The sequence below is a fragment of the Fragaria vesca genome, linkage group LG7 (genome assembly GCF_000184155.1).
Source record: "Fragaria vesca subsp. vesca linkage group LG7, FraVesHawaii_1.0, whole genome shotgun sequence".
Lineage (NCBI taxonomy): Eukaryota > Viridiplantae > Streptophyta > Magnoliopsida > Rosales > Rosaceae > Fragaria > Fragaria vesca.
The window spans coordinates 17,027,434-17,041,160 of record NC_020497.1 but is presented as its reverse complement, the minus strand read 5'-3'; the positions used below and the strand labels follow the sequence as shown (position 1 = coordinate 17,041,160).

The 13,727-nt window shown below is 39.0% G+C and overlaps 3 protein-coding genes across 3 annotated transcripts; 2 read left to right on the top strand and 1 right to left on the bottom strand.

The window, feature by feature from the left end:
• Window positions 1-5,459: 5,459 nt before the first annotated feature.
• Window positions 5,460-6,419, top strand: LOC101301722 (aquaporin TIP1-3-like). Its single transcript, XM_004307510.1, has 3 exons — window positions 5,460-5,592; window positions 5,709-5,959; window positions 6,045-6,419. The coding sequence occupies exons 1-3, from the start codon at window positions 5,460-5,462 to the stop codon at window positions 6,417-6,419; spliced, it is 759 nt and encodes a 252-aa protein (XP_004307558.1).
• Window positions 6,420-6,734: 315 nt separating this feature from the next.
• Window positions 6,735-8,213, bottom strand: LOC101305023 (F-box protein At2g39490-like). The gene is made up of 4 exons (XM_004308839.1): window positions 7,834-8,213; window positions 7,256-7,767; window positions 6,984-7,142; window positions 6,735-6,884 (listed from the first exon to the last, which is right to left on the bottom strand). Exons 1-4 carry the CDS (start codon window positions 8,090-8,092, stop codon window positions 6,735-6,737), a joined length of 1,080 nt encoding a protein of 359 aa, XP_004308887.1. The 5' UTR covers window positions 8,093-8,213.
• Window positions 8,214-9,423: 1,210 nt separating this feature from the next.
• On the top strand, window positions 9,424-12,429 carry LOC101304724. The gene is made up of 4 exons (XM_004308838.1): window positions 9,424-10,136; window positions 10,324-10,495; window positions 11,153-11,199; window positions 11,298-12,429. Exons 1-4 carry the CDS (start codon window positions 9,454-9,456, stop codon window positions 12,427-12,429), a joined length of 2,034 nt encoding a protein of 677 aa, XP_004308886.1. The 5' UTR covers window positions 9,424-9,453.
• The last annotated feature ends 1,298 nt before the right edge of the window (window positions 12,430-13,727 follow it).

Below are 13,727 nucleotides of genomic sequence, written 5' to 3'. Positions count from 1 at the left end.
CTGTTCTATGTCCGAGACCCAACGATGGTACTCGGTACCATGGGCGTCGAGGACGTCAAATTCAATGCCTCTGTCCATCTGCATACAAGAGAGAACAAGTCGTATTAGTTTTCTGTTGGAGACCCTGAAAAAGGTACTCAAATACGATGCTTTTGGTTTGTCTCTCTAGGGTTGATCAAACACAACCCTAAATGTCCGGAGTCGATCAAACACGACTCGGAAAAACTTGTGTGAAGGTGATCAAACACACCTTCAAAATAGCAATAACCAAAGTTGATCAAACACAACTTTGGACCCGGGGAGGATAACCGGGATTTTTAAACCTGCAAAGACACCGTCCCAAGCATAGAATGGAGTAGAAGAAGAGGAGAAAGCACTTTATCTCCCCCGAGGTTATTTAACTTTGAAAAGTTTTAGGGTTTTAAAGTGAACATACCGTAAAACTTGGATGCTTGATCGGACGAGAAAAGAAGCAGTAGAGCGGACGGCCGGGGAGCGGCAGTCGGTGGGGCAATCTGCGGCGGCGGCCGAGGAGGGACCGAGGGTTTCGGCTTTTGGTTTTAGGGTTTGGGAGAAACTATTAGCTCAAGGGTTTGAGCAAAGGGCTGATAACGTGATGAAGTGAAAGTAAATTGAGAATAGAGAATCGTGAAAGATGTGTATCTCATTCATTGATAGGAGCCCTTTATATAGGGAATTACACATTACCAGTATGGTAAGGATATGAATACATAGATCTAGTCTAACTACATATCCTATTGGCATAAGGCAAAGGCACACATAAAGAATATCCTAGAACAGGAAGTTCATTAACATCACATTCATAGCCTCAACCGAGTTTTTAAATTGTATAATTCTTTTTTCTTTTCTTTTTTGAAATAGAAAGTTCATATTATTAGATGACTAGCCATAAATTTTGGCTAAAGACTACACATGCACCAAAGTAAGAAAATATAGCGGGTAAACAACCATTTATCTCCATACATGGCAAAGCAGCTCATTACAATCCAATCAGTTCGCATATTACAAGCCTACTACAAACTATGAATAACCTCGTCTCCTAAGGCGCATTACATCTAAACCTCTCACCTGTTAAAACACGCAATTGTGGCACATACAAAAATACAAAATGCCTAGAAGTAACTCAAAAGACTAATAGGTTATCTTGGTAAGTAATAGACATGGAAACATAAAAACAAAAATATCTCAAACTATAGCTAATTCCAATCTCGTGGGATTAGAATCAACTACTCCCTCATCCTCCTTCTCCAATCGACAGAGGAGGTTCTTCTTTGCAGACTGTCACTTCTTCCCAGGATCTTTCTTCCTTGCTTCACCCTCACCATAAGACTTATTGTTTTTACTACCAACTGGACGTCCTCTTTTTCTTGGGACTAGGCTTGTGTGGCTGCAAAGGGAGTAAGCCCATGGTGGCTGCATCCACATTATGTCTTCCATTTGCCAGGCACAAACGAGGATGTTTGGGAGAGATGGACTGTCCCTCAGTCCTCTTCCTTCTCTTTCTACTAATTGGAGAACGTTATTGATGTTCTTCAATCTCTCTGGTCACAACTTGTTTCAAAGCATTTGATGCAAAGGATGCAAAAGTTTAAGGTATACTAGATGGGATTTGAGCCTGAAACACCATAGTTAGAGCACCTGGTTGTCGTGGCGGAGGCACTTTGTTGGCCAAGAAGAACGTCGTTGCAAGTCTCGGCTGTTGTCCAGTAGGCGGGGGTTTGCCTGAGCATGGTAAACCAACATGTGTGATGAGACCACACCGATTGCAGTGTCCAAATATCTTGTCATACTTGAACTGAAATATTTTTTCCATATATAGCTCTATGGAGATGGAAAAATAGACAAACACTTGGAACAATTGCCCGATGTCAAGTACAAAGGAAGTTCATTAATATCGCATTCATGGCTTCAACCGAGTTTCTAAATTGTATCATTCTCTTATTATGTTTTGGGGAGTAAAATTTCAACTCCTTGTTTTACAATCTACCAACTCTTTCCTTTTATGGTAAAAGTTTTCGTATAAAGACAAAACACTAAGTAAAGACAAAAATTAAGTGACTATATATATCCCTATATCTTTTTCATAGAGTGCTCGGGAATTGAAATAGAGCTATACATTTTTTCATATATAGCTCTATGGAAAAAACATAGGAAATTAAAATTTACATTCTCCAAGTTATTATGTTTTTAGGTTTAAGGATTATTCCCACAAAGTACAAACTAGCTCCTAGATTAAATAACATATCTTAATCAGAACAAAGCCTCAATTTGAAATTAAAGTGTGAGCTCCTTATTTGACACACTTCCAGGTCACTTTTCCACATCTCCATTGTTCAGTGTTTAAAACATAGTGTAGATTACTTCTGTAAAGTTTCATCTAATCTGGAGATCATTTAGGTACCGCATTAAACTAAATGAATCAATAGAATAAACTATGTTCAAACATAACCGTTCGTGTAAATTACGATTACGAAAGCTCGAATGATCTCTTTTTAAATTTTTTTTTCCTGATCAAATTGATCTCTCACCCTTTGCTTTCTCTATTGAATTACTAAAAATTTGGAGAAATTAAGGAGTGTTGTAATTCGAAATACAATGTCATTCATCACAAACAATGTCATCCTCCTTTTCCGATTCAGCGCCTACTTATTCGCATCGCCACCGTACATGCCGCCATACCAGGACAACCTATAATCGCACCACTGACCGACATGTGACAAAAGGGTCTCACAGAATTATGCATCGTTCACCTGTAAACGGACTATACCGGTTCCATAGCCGTTATTTCAGTTATATATAAAAAGAGAGAGAAGAATTAATCCGTTATACACATTACTGAATTAGGAAGTTTATCCTTAACATCGACTCATGGCTTCAACCGAGTTTCTAAATCGTATCATTCACTTGATATATTTTCAAGTAATTTGAACTCCATTCGCTCATGAGTCTTGACTACAATTAAACTGCAAGATTAAATAATATCTTATGGCATGGTGTCTCCATTTTATATTTCCACTTTTGCTTACGGTATATCATGGCCGGTGGAATAGTTAGTCGGTCTATATTCTTTTGCAAGTTAGCTAGGGTCGTTCCCTACATATATCCATACGTACAGGTTGCTTGCAATGTTTTTTTTTCTTCGTATTTGAGTCTAGTTTGTTCTCCAAGCCAGTTATTGATTTCTATGGAGCATTTGGAGGTATTGAATATTTAAATATAATCCTGCAGTCCACAGTAAAAGAATCCACTTAGCTATAGCTGTCCTGGATTCCTGAATGTAAGAATCAATATACCTAACTAGTCTCAGATATATGAAAGCTCACTGGACGCTGAGAATATATGTCACGCCGGCCACCTGATCTGCTCGTCTTAAAAGATCGGAAGATGCCACTTCAAGCTAACCACACTGGACATGCACAAGCTAAGGGATTTACGTGCATCTCTTTTGAGTTTATTTTTTTTTTTTTTTTTACTTCGCTCTTAATTTTCAATTGATCTCTCACCCAATTGTTTTGCTTTCGGTATTAATTATAAGAGCGCGGCTATTGCCGCCCTACAATATACTATCTCCGCATTTTGCATATATGGTAACTATATAATATAAGTAGCAAGCGAAACATCAAAACATCAGAACTGACCTCTAGTCCTAAAGCATGAAGCTCATATAGTAGTATAGATACACACATAAGTGTTCGTATTAAGTAGACTCCTCAAACAAAAGAAATTTAGGAAAAATTTTGAGTTGTTCGTACGTATTAATTCAATTTGAACAATTTTGATCGAACAAGTTCGGCAAGGGATTTCTTTATAGTTAATTTGACAGTAACCTGCACAAGTTTCTTGTCTAGCTAATCGTCGATCAATAAAAAATGAAAAAATAAAAAAGAAGAAGATTAAGCGCGATAATTTGCTAGCCAACATTATCAAGCTAGCTAATTGAAAGGTTAACTACCAAGCTAGGTACCTTGTAACCCAAATACCCAATCCATCAATTTACACCTGTAATTTGTGATTTCATGATATATAACACCAAAAATTAAAAATTAATCAAAGGAGCATTGGTTGTCATATTACAATATTTAGGTAACTGATTGAATCTTCAATTAAAAAGATGCAGCTATTGCCACTCTACCATAAAAATAAGGAATTATTAGCATGGATGACCTTATTACATTGTAGATTGTTTGCATGACTGCTTTTCATGCAGGTTGAGTTAAAACAACACGCATTATTCATTTCTTATTTAGCAGAATACATGTGATTGTTATAGGTAGGATCGATGTGTCCCATGCTATTTCATTTATTTGATTATATTTCAGTTGCCCATGGAGTATTGGAGAAAATTCGATTTTTAGGTACTTTTCTTAGAATATGTTAGTGGAGTAGTGGATACAGCCTAAATCTAGCTATGAGATATAAAGACTCGCATATAATCATTTTTGGGATTGAGAGGAACCGGTAAAGGTTAAGCAGGAGAATTCAAGGAGTGCGGCAGATGATGACAAGAGGGGAGTTTGAGGGTGTTGTATATCAAGTTTGGATTCACAACCGCCCAACGAGTAGGGCCAAGACTTATTATTCTCTCTTCAGCAGTATCAGGGTAATCGTGTTGTCAATCACGAGAATACCGTGGGCTCATTTCAGGGCTGAAGTGAGGAGCGTGCAAGTCTATGCAGTCGAGGCCTCGAGGGAGATGAGCCGGTGGGAGCAGAGCAGGAGGAAGAAGTTGAAGCAGCAGCAGGGAAATAGTGGAAGACAACTTGGGGATTATTCGCTGAAGTTTTCTCTAGCTTTTACTTTATGGTAGTATGGCTCGGCGACCAACTGAGGTCTCTTATGTGTTGAAATATTTTTGGCCTACATATTATCTAAATGCATTTAGTTAAACGTTAGACTAAAGCTGGACTCGGAATGAAAGAAAACACTTTGTAGTGCATGCAAACTCTCTGGCTATTAAATACTTACAACTTCTAAACCTTGCTTTCTCTATATTTTTTTTTTCTTTTGTTTTTTTGTGTGTCCCCGATCAAATTGATATCTGACCCTGTTGCTTTGCTTTCTCTATACTCTATTGAACTAATAATTTGGAGGAAGAGGAGCGTTGTAATTCATAATGCCAGATCATCCATCACAAACAATGTCATCCTTCTTTTCCGATTCAGCGCCTACTTAATCGCGTCGTCGCCGTACACGCCGCCGTACCAGGACAACCTAAAATCCCACCACTGACCGACCTGTGGCAGAGGGTACCCACAAATTTATGCATCGTTCAACTGTAAACGGACTATACCGGTTCCATAGCCGTTATTTCAGTTATATATAGAGAGAGGAGATCAAGCAAAAGCTAGCTACTGATAGAGAGCAAGAAGAAACAGTGTCAGATTAGTATACAAAGGCCTTGAGTTCTTTGAGGGTGTTGAGGTTGAAGAAAAGAGAAAATGGCCATCTCTAGAATTGCAATTGGGGCACCAGGAGAGGCAAGCCACCCTGATGCAATAAGGGCTGCCTTTGCTGAGTTTTTCTCTATGCTTATTTTTGTTTTTGCCGGGGAAGGTTCTGGCATGGCTTACAGTAAGAACCCCAATTACAGTTATCTAGTTTTTACTGTCCTCAGTAACTTGTCTCAGTAAGACAAGTGAACCCTAAATGTTAGATTTTCATTACAAAACCAACATTTGCATTGGCAGGTAAGCTTACTGACAATGGATCAGCCACACCGTCTGGTCTGATAGCTGCATCATTGTCGCACGCATTTGCGCTATTCGTGGCGGTCTCAGTTGGTGCAAACATTTCTGGAGGACATGTAAACCCTGCTGTCACATTTGGTGCATTCCTTGGTGGTAACATAACGCTGTTGAGGGCCAGTTTGTATTGGATTGCGCAGCTTCTGGGATCGGTTGTTGCTTGCTTGTTGCTCAAGTTTGCCACCGGCGGATTGGTAAGAAGCATGTGATTAATTGATCACGACAATATTCGGCTAGTAAAACATATCTTGATGCATGTCAATATTTGACTTTTTACAGGAAACAGCAGCATTTTCTCTATCCTCCGGCGTTTCTATATGGAATGCTTTGGTGTTTGAGATTGTGATGACCTTCGGCTTGGTCTACACTGTTTATGCCACAGCAGTGGATCCAAAGAAGGGGAATGTAGGCATTGTTGCACCCATTGCAATTGGTTTGATAGTTGGTGCCAACATCTTGGCTGGTGGTGCTTTTGATGGTGCATCCATGAACCCGGCCGTGTCATTCGGTCCTGCTGTGGTTAGTTGGTCATGGACTCACCACTGGGTCTACTGGGCTGGTCCGATGATCGGTGCAGCAATTGCTGCTCTTGTCTATGACAACCTGTTCATTGGTGATGGAGCTCATGAACCGCTTCCCCACAATGACTTCTAGGAATTTGCAGTTGTTCAGTTGATGTTAGCTAGAAACTTTTGTTGTGAGTGTTTGCATCTGTTTCTTCTTATTTCGGTTTTCAAAATGTGATTGAACTGTTATCTTGTTTGTTCCGTTATCTTTTAGCTCTGGTTGAACTGTTATCATTTTAGTGTGATTGATTGAACAAACGTATGAGCAAAATGTGAAGAGCAAAAGTTATACTAAAAGTGAAATAGCCCTATGTGATTGGTACACTAACCGATCAGCAAACCTTGACATAAATTTATATTTACAGACTCATCAAAACCATGAGGAAGACAAATTCAAAGCCATCTATAGGCCCATATAATGAACATGTTGTGTACCCAAGTCATTGACATGCTCTACCATCTTAATCACTTCGAGACGACCAAATTTTGTATGGCTTTTGACTATCTTTGAGGTTGGAGCTGTGCTTGTTATGCAGTAGCTTTCAGGATCATTCTGCACATAGTTGAAAATGTACAAAAAGTCAAAAACTACATAATGAGGAACTTATTTACTTTACAGCAGTGTTAGAGTAATAAAAACAGCGGAACTTACAGTTACAAACAGTCTTTCCAAAACAGGACACAGTTTTAGAAAGGAAATCAAGGCATCACTGTTGTAACATTCCTCCTCATTATCAATCCACCATAACTCTTTCACCTTATAAAACATGAACTTTGCTTGTAGAGGCGAAATCGATGGCCAGATCAGTGTCTGCAAAAAGATTGGAACTCAATTTTGTACTCTAAAGTCTAAATTACAATATATCTTAACTCAGAATTTTGAAGCCAGAACTACTAGGAAGTACAAAAGCTACTAGAACAAACCTGAAAAGTCCATCTGCATACTTTAAGAACCTGAGCATTTTTTATGGTTAACAACAATGGATCAAAGTCGCTACTGCTGAAACCGGTGTAGCTGGGGCCGAATCTGAAATCAAGCATGGAATCTGCCAGGTTGAAATGATGTTCTGGCCAAATCCGAGGGAGGAAACCTCGATAATGAAATGATTGAAGTTTAGAGGTTCTGAGGTGGAGAGAATTTAGGTGCTGACAGTCCAAGATGGTTAAGCTGAGTAGCTTTGGACTGGACTCGATATGCAAACTTTGTAACCCATCACATTCAATGATCTTCAATTGTTCAAGGAACTGAAAACTCGAAAACATAGAAGAAACTGCCTCATTGATAACATTGTTAACAGATTTTAGAAAAAGAGTTTTGACATAGAAAGTAGAGGGACAAGGTTGGTGGTGAGCTACAAGCAGGTTTTGGACATTTTGGTCATATTTGAGCTGCAACTGCAAATCAAAATGCCTTAGAGGGTACTCCTCCTTTTTCCCTGTAGAGAAATCCAAATGAAGTTTATTGTTTGCTACAGTGCTAGCTAAGAGAAGATCATCACTACCTTCACCGAAGTACAATTTTAGCCTTCTCGGGTGCCTTAAGGGATTGAGTTTGTCAAAATGGGATATAAACTCAGAAACTGCATCAGGAACTTCATCTATAGCTACACGTTGAACTAAAGATGTGTTCCATAGACCTCTCCACCTACTTGAAATTAAACTAGTTTCTAATGCAGATTCTGAAGGAAGAAAAGAAATGATATGGCAAATGATCTCATTTGGTAATCTACCAAACAAATCATCTCTCTTTTCCTCCATCATAATATCCTAATAACTTAAACAAGGTGTAGAAGCCTAGAAATCTAGAATGACTGTAAATGTACTAGTGTACTTCAAAGCTGAAACTTGAAACATTAAAATGACAGAAAGAAGTGTGTAGCGTGTGACATTTGGCTAATTCTTCTGCTTTGGTTTTATAGTGAGCTTCATAGTAACTAGTTAACTACCAACTATCTACTGAATTCGTAAGTAGGACTTGTTCAATGATCTTGACTAGCATAATCTATCAGATATATACTAAGAATTCTGACTTTTAATATACAGAAGAAGACAGTACTAGTATGTCCAGTAGTAGCTAGATTCATAAATAGAAGTGGATGAAGCTTAGAAAAATTTAGAAATAGGAAGATTGAGAGTGAGAGATTGACTATTGATCTTTAGAAATGAAGTCATGAAGTTGAATAGCTGCGCTTCTGATGTATTTTAGCACTTGACTTGCACAAACTTGCAAGGTTTTCATGTTTGAATCCAGTTTTATAATACAAGTTACCCAGAAAATCAAAGATAAGGGAAAGGTTCTAAGATTGTGTCAAGATCTATAAGAAACCAACAACTTTTTGTACATAAACAAAACCCCAAGAAACCTATTACCTAAAATTTGCAAGAATTGTGTGAACGAAGAATTAAAAACGCAAGAGAAACAATTAAGGTAAACATAGTCATTGGTTACGCATGCATTTTTTACAACTACGGCCTACAGAGACACACAAGAACACTTCACCAGGTAACAAAGAGGAAGAAGCATATAGAGTAATGCCATATATAGTCGTAAGAGTTTCCTAAGTTGAAGTATAATAAAACATATATGGTGGCTAGTGTCATAACTTTTTGATATATTGTACCTATTTTATGCTTTATCTACGGGCTCGTTTGACAATGCTTGCAAGTTAATTGCAAGAAACGATTTTGTTAGAACTTAGAAGTATACAAATGAATTTGGTACACATGAATTTGAAATAGAGGTGCTTATTTGCGTGCTTATTCCACATTAGAGTAGAGAATGGTTCTTAAAATTGAGTTGCAAATGAAGTGACGTGGAAACAAGGTAGTAACATTATCTAGACTCCTTAAACCAAAACGCCAAATCAACATTCAATTCTTTCATTACTCAGACTGAACACGAATCATCAGTAATTTTCTTGAATCCATTTACCGGTTCAAACTTGTTTTGGGCCTCAACCCAAGCCCACAGTTCGACCCGTCATCCATTTTCAATAAATACAGTAACACCAAAACGACGTCGTAGACCTCGTCTACTACCTCTAAACCTTGCCCAGGGTTTAAGAATCATAACCCATTGGCGGCTCCTCGCTTCAACCCATAAACCCCAAAACAGCGCCGAGATGGTTTTATCGAACCGAAGGCTGAAGCAGCAGCTCAGGCAGAAGATATCCGATTCGTTATTGACATTCGAAATCGTCAAGTCCGACCAGTCAAGCAATGACGGGTCTGACCCGAACCCGAATCAGCAGCCCCAATCGATGAGGGCGCTTCTGGGTTCGGCGACCCAGAAGCCCACCTTGTCGAAGCGAGCAAAGCGGAGGAAGCTCGCCGCTTTGCGAGGTCCGGCCACGAGCGGCGGCGGCGGCGGTGATTCGGGGGTTGAGAATGGAAAGAGTGGAGCATTGGGTTTGGAGGGAAATGGGGATTTGAAGATGGAAATTGGGTCCGGGAGTTTTGGGGTTGAGAAGAAGAAGAAGAAGAAGAAGAGGAAGAGTGGAGATTTGGGTTTGGAGGAAAATGGGGAGTTGGAGATTGGGGATGAGAGTTTGGGGAAGAAGAAGAAGAAGGAGAAGAAGAGGAAGAGAAATGAGGAAGAAGAAAAGAGTGGGGATTTGAGTTCAGAGGAAAATGGGGGTGTGAAGGAGACTAAGAAGCCAAAGAAGAAGAAGCCCAAGTGGAAGAAGAAGAAGGAGGCAAAGGGTGAGGAGGAGAAGGGGTTTCAGGTTGTGAGGGAAGAGAAGAAGGGTGTTGTGGTTGTGAGGGAGGAGCAGAGTGTTGATGAGACTAGTAAGGAAGCCGAAAGGTAATTAATTTCGGCACTTGTTGAGTTATCTCTGTTTTTTGTTTTGAGCTTTGATTTTATATCTATGATCATGGTGCTGTGTAGTTAGAATGGATGAGAGGTTGATTGATAGGCAGTTTAGGTTGAATGGATGGATTCTGTTTTCGATGTGATAATGGGTGGTTGTGTTGTGTGTTTTTTGTTTCAGGCAAGAAAATGCGGAGTTTGCGACAAAAGTTTATGTTGGAGGGATTCCTTATTACTCAACAGAGGATGATATTCGAAGTTACTTTGAAAGCTGCGGCTCCATTACTGATATTGATTGTATGAGGTTTCCTGACACCGGGAAATTCAATGGAATTGCCATCATTACCTTTAGGGTAAGTAAATTTGTTACTTCTTGTCTGCATTTTAAATCGAATATATCAGTTCATTGTGTGTTTCAATTCTTGTTCATGTAGCTTAGGAGTAGTTGCGTTGGTTGGGTGGACTAGTATTTGGAACATCGTTTTTTAATACCTCATGCTATTGTTAGTTTAGGTAGCATGTTATCTTCAAAACCTGAATCTGAATATGTATGCCCTGGATCCATGATTAGCATAAAGGTTTTGGGCAACATCCCCTAACATCCAAAGTAACAGGTAGGCTTTAGAGTAGCCGGTTTCAAATGCTTGAAGAGTCTATAGAAAGTGGCTTAGGAGTCGTAAGGCATGGAGACATAAATAAAACTCAAAACCTAACAGGAAAACAGATTTTAGATGGTTTCTTAGTGATTGCACTTGATTGTGCTGAATTTTTCAGTTCTTTTATAGAATGATGACTTCCCCAACATGGTAGAGTTTGTTTGATAGAAATGGTGGAAATACACAACCTTTGGAATAATTTGGATAGCTAAATAATGGCTCGTTATAATGTTAATGTTTTTCATTTTTTATGAATGAATCCTTTCGATATATAAATACAAGTGTTTGGATATAATTTCTTCCTCAACAGAGGCGAATACCATCTAACTTACCTTTCCATTTCAATATTTTTAGACTGAAGCTGCAGCTAAACGAGCCTTGGCTCTTGATGGAGATGACATGTGAGTTTGGACATTATTCTATTTACTTAATGAGTTTGTTGTCATTGCCTTCTTTTCCAATTCTTACATGATTCTAATGGAACTTCTTAATGTTTCAGGGGTGGACTGTTTCTGAAAATCCTGCCTTATAAAACAACTCGGGTCGATAAAGTAGCCAATAAAGTAGTTAATAAAGTATCTGATTTTGCCCCAAAACTTGTGGAGGGCTACAATAGAATCTACGTTGGAAATTTGTCGTGGGATATTACCGAGGGCGAACTGAGGAAGCTTTTCTCAGATTGCAAGATATCGTCTATCAATTTTGGCATGGATAAGGAAACAGGAGAATTCCGAGGCTATGCCCATGTGGAATTTCTTGACAGTCTCTCACTGACGATGGCATTGAAGTTGGATCAGAAGGTTGTGCTTGGGAGACCTGTCAAGATAAGCTGTGCAGTTCCTCTGAGAAAACCAGGGATCCATCCCAAGTCTGAATCTACAAGTACAGGTACCCTTTCGCAGGCTGTAGCTACTACTGCAAGTGCAGGAGCTGATAATGCCGGGCTGAGTGCCATCAGTGGTAAGCTTAAGAGAAGGACCTGCTATGTGTGCGGTGAAAAGGGCCACGTTTCTTCACTTTGTCCACTGAAGCAACAAGTGAATGTAATAGATACTAATGCTTCTGATACAAAGCCTGTAACGACTACAAGTATGCTTTCGGAGTCTGTAACAACAAGTACAGAAGCTGCTAATACTGAGTTGAGTTCTGTCAGTGGTAAGATTAAGAGAAGGACATGCTATGAGTGTGGCGAGAAGGGCCATGTTTCTACAGCTTGTCCACAGAAGCAATCTTTTGCAGCATTAATAGATACCAATGCCACCTTTACGACACCTGTACATACAATTACAAGTCCTGCATTGGAGTCCATAGCTGTAACTCCTACTGGAGTTGATAATACTGGGTTGAGTTCCATCAGTGGTAAGATTAAGAGAAGAACATGCTACGAATGTGGGGAAAAGGGTCACGTAGCTACAGCTTGTCCGAACACACAATATGCTCAACCAATAGAAACCCCTGCAAGGCATAGAAAGCCTGTACCAACAACTCCAACTCCCCTTCTGGAGCCTGCAGCTACAGAACCCGATAATACTGGATTGAGCTCCATGAGTGGTAAAATTAAGAGAAGGACATGCTATGAGTGTGGTGAAAAGGGCCATATATCTTCAGCTTGCCCAAAGAAACAAAGCTGATAACTTGAGCATGTATCTGGGTCCTATGGTTGTCATTCCTCTATTTTCCTATTCATTATAATTAGGTAAAACAGATTGCCCATCTCACACAATAGTATTGTTTGTGAATTGGAAGCCGCAGGTAGTCGTTGCTAGTGAGAGGAATACTGTGAAATTTTGTTTTGTTCAGTCAGCTTACCGTGAGGCAAACATTTGTATAAGCGAGATTATTCTTTCTTACTGATGAAGCAGATTTTGTTCCTTGCTTGATAAAGTATTTTTCGTATTGACAAACGAATGCTGAAGTGATTCCCACTATTTGGGATATCATAATTAGAATGCCAAGCTATCATTCACCTCTGTATATATGAAGTGACCTGGGTGTGCTACTTAGTTAGCATAAAGGAGAGAACTTTCCATATTACAAGCAGCAGAGAAGGTCCGGCTCTGGATAGAACCCAAGCACATAAGCTAAAATTCTCCATCATCTACTACATTTCTCATAATTGCCAACTTGAACCTCTCGAGGTTCCATTGTTTTCTCTTGAAGAACTCTATCTTACCCTTTTACAGTTTACCCTATAGTTTTTCTGGACCCTTTGAGCAATTAACATCGTGATTATAGTAACTGATGTGACAAGTCGATGTTTCCGAACATCTTTCAATGTGCAAGAGCGTGGTCTATCGAGGAATTGGGAACGTGAAACTAAATTTACTGGGTGTAATTGGTAAAAAATACAATTGCAAATCAAGGGTTAATTTCATTTACTGTGAGCCTAAGTGAATATCAGCCCACTTAATAAGGCTTAACTAAGTGGCTAGTATTGGTAGAAGCCTAGTGGGGCCATGAATACACAACTCTACGTAGCTCTCTACTCTTGTGAGTCTTGTCTCGTACAGCCTTGAAGGGAAAGTTGTACCCAAATGAAGTTTGATTCTACGACGCAAATACAAAAATACAAGTTATTTTGAGCTCTTTGTTGACCAAAAAAAGGGCCAATTATTTTGAGCTCTTTGCTTCCATAAATGCGCAATAGAAGAATTGTCAATTTTCTTAAAACTTGAATTTCCAAGTTTCCTAACTCAAACTAGATCAAACGTAGTGGGATAACATATATGACTAATATGAGTATCATACTAATCCAAATTGTTCTAAAATCAAGTTCTCAATAAGCTAAAGGCAACATTCATAGACAAACTTCTAACAATAGATGTTTTCTAACACTCAATACAATTTATACTTACTTGATAAATCACAGATAATGATTTCTAACACTCAATACACTTTACACTAACTTGATAAATCACGGATAAAGTTT

Coding starts and splice junctions, on each gene's coding strand:
- LOC101305023 (XM_004308839.1), bottom strand. CDS start 8,092: ATGATGGAGGAAAAGAGAGATGATTTGTTTGGTAGATTACCAAATGAG. Junction 7,768..7,833: donor AAAATTGTACTTCGGTGAAG/GTAGTGATGATC, acceptor ATTTCTCTACAG/GGAAAAAGGAGGAGTACCCT. Junction 6,885..6,983: donor TGGAAAGACTGTTTGTAACT/GTAAGTTCCGCT, acceptor AACTATGTGCAG/AATGATCCTGAAAGCTACTG.
- LOC101301722 (XM_004307510.1), top strand. CDS start 5,460: ATGGCCATCTCTAGAATTGCAATTGGGGCACCAGGAGAGGCAAGCCAC. Junction 5,593..5,708: donor AGGTTCTGGCATGGCTTACA/GTAAGAACCCCA, acceptor TTGCATTGGCAG/GTAAGCTTACTGACAATGGA. Junction 5,960..6,044: donor AGTTTGCCACCGGCGGATTG/GTAAGAAGCATG, acceptor GACTTTTTACAG/GAAACAGCAGCATTTTCTCT.
- LOC101304724 (XM_004308838.1), top strand. CDS start 9,454: ATGGTTTTATCGAACCGAAGGCTGAAGCAGCAGCTCAGGCAGAAGATA. Junction 10,137..10,323: donor ACTAGTAAGGAAGCCGAAAG/GTAATTAATTTC, acceptor TTTTTGTTTCAG/GCAAGAAAATGCGGAGTTTG. Junction 11,200..11,297: donor GCTCTTGATGGAGATGACAT/GTGAGTTTGGAC, acceptor TTAATGTTTCAG/GGGTGGACTGTTTCTGAAAA.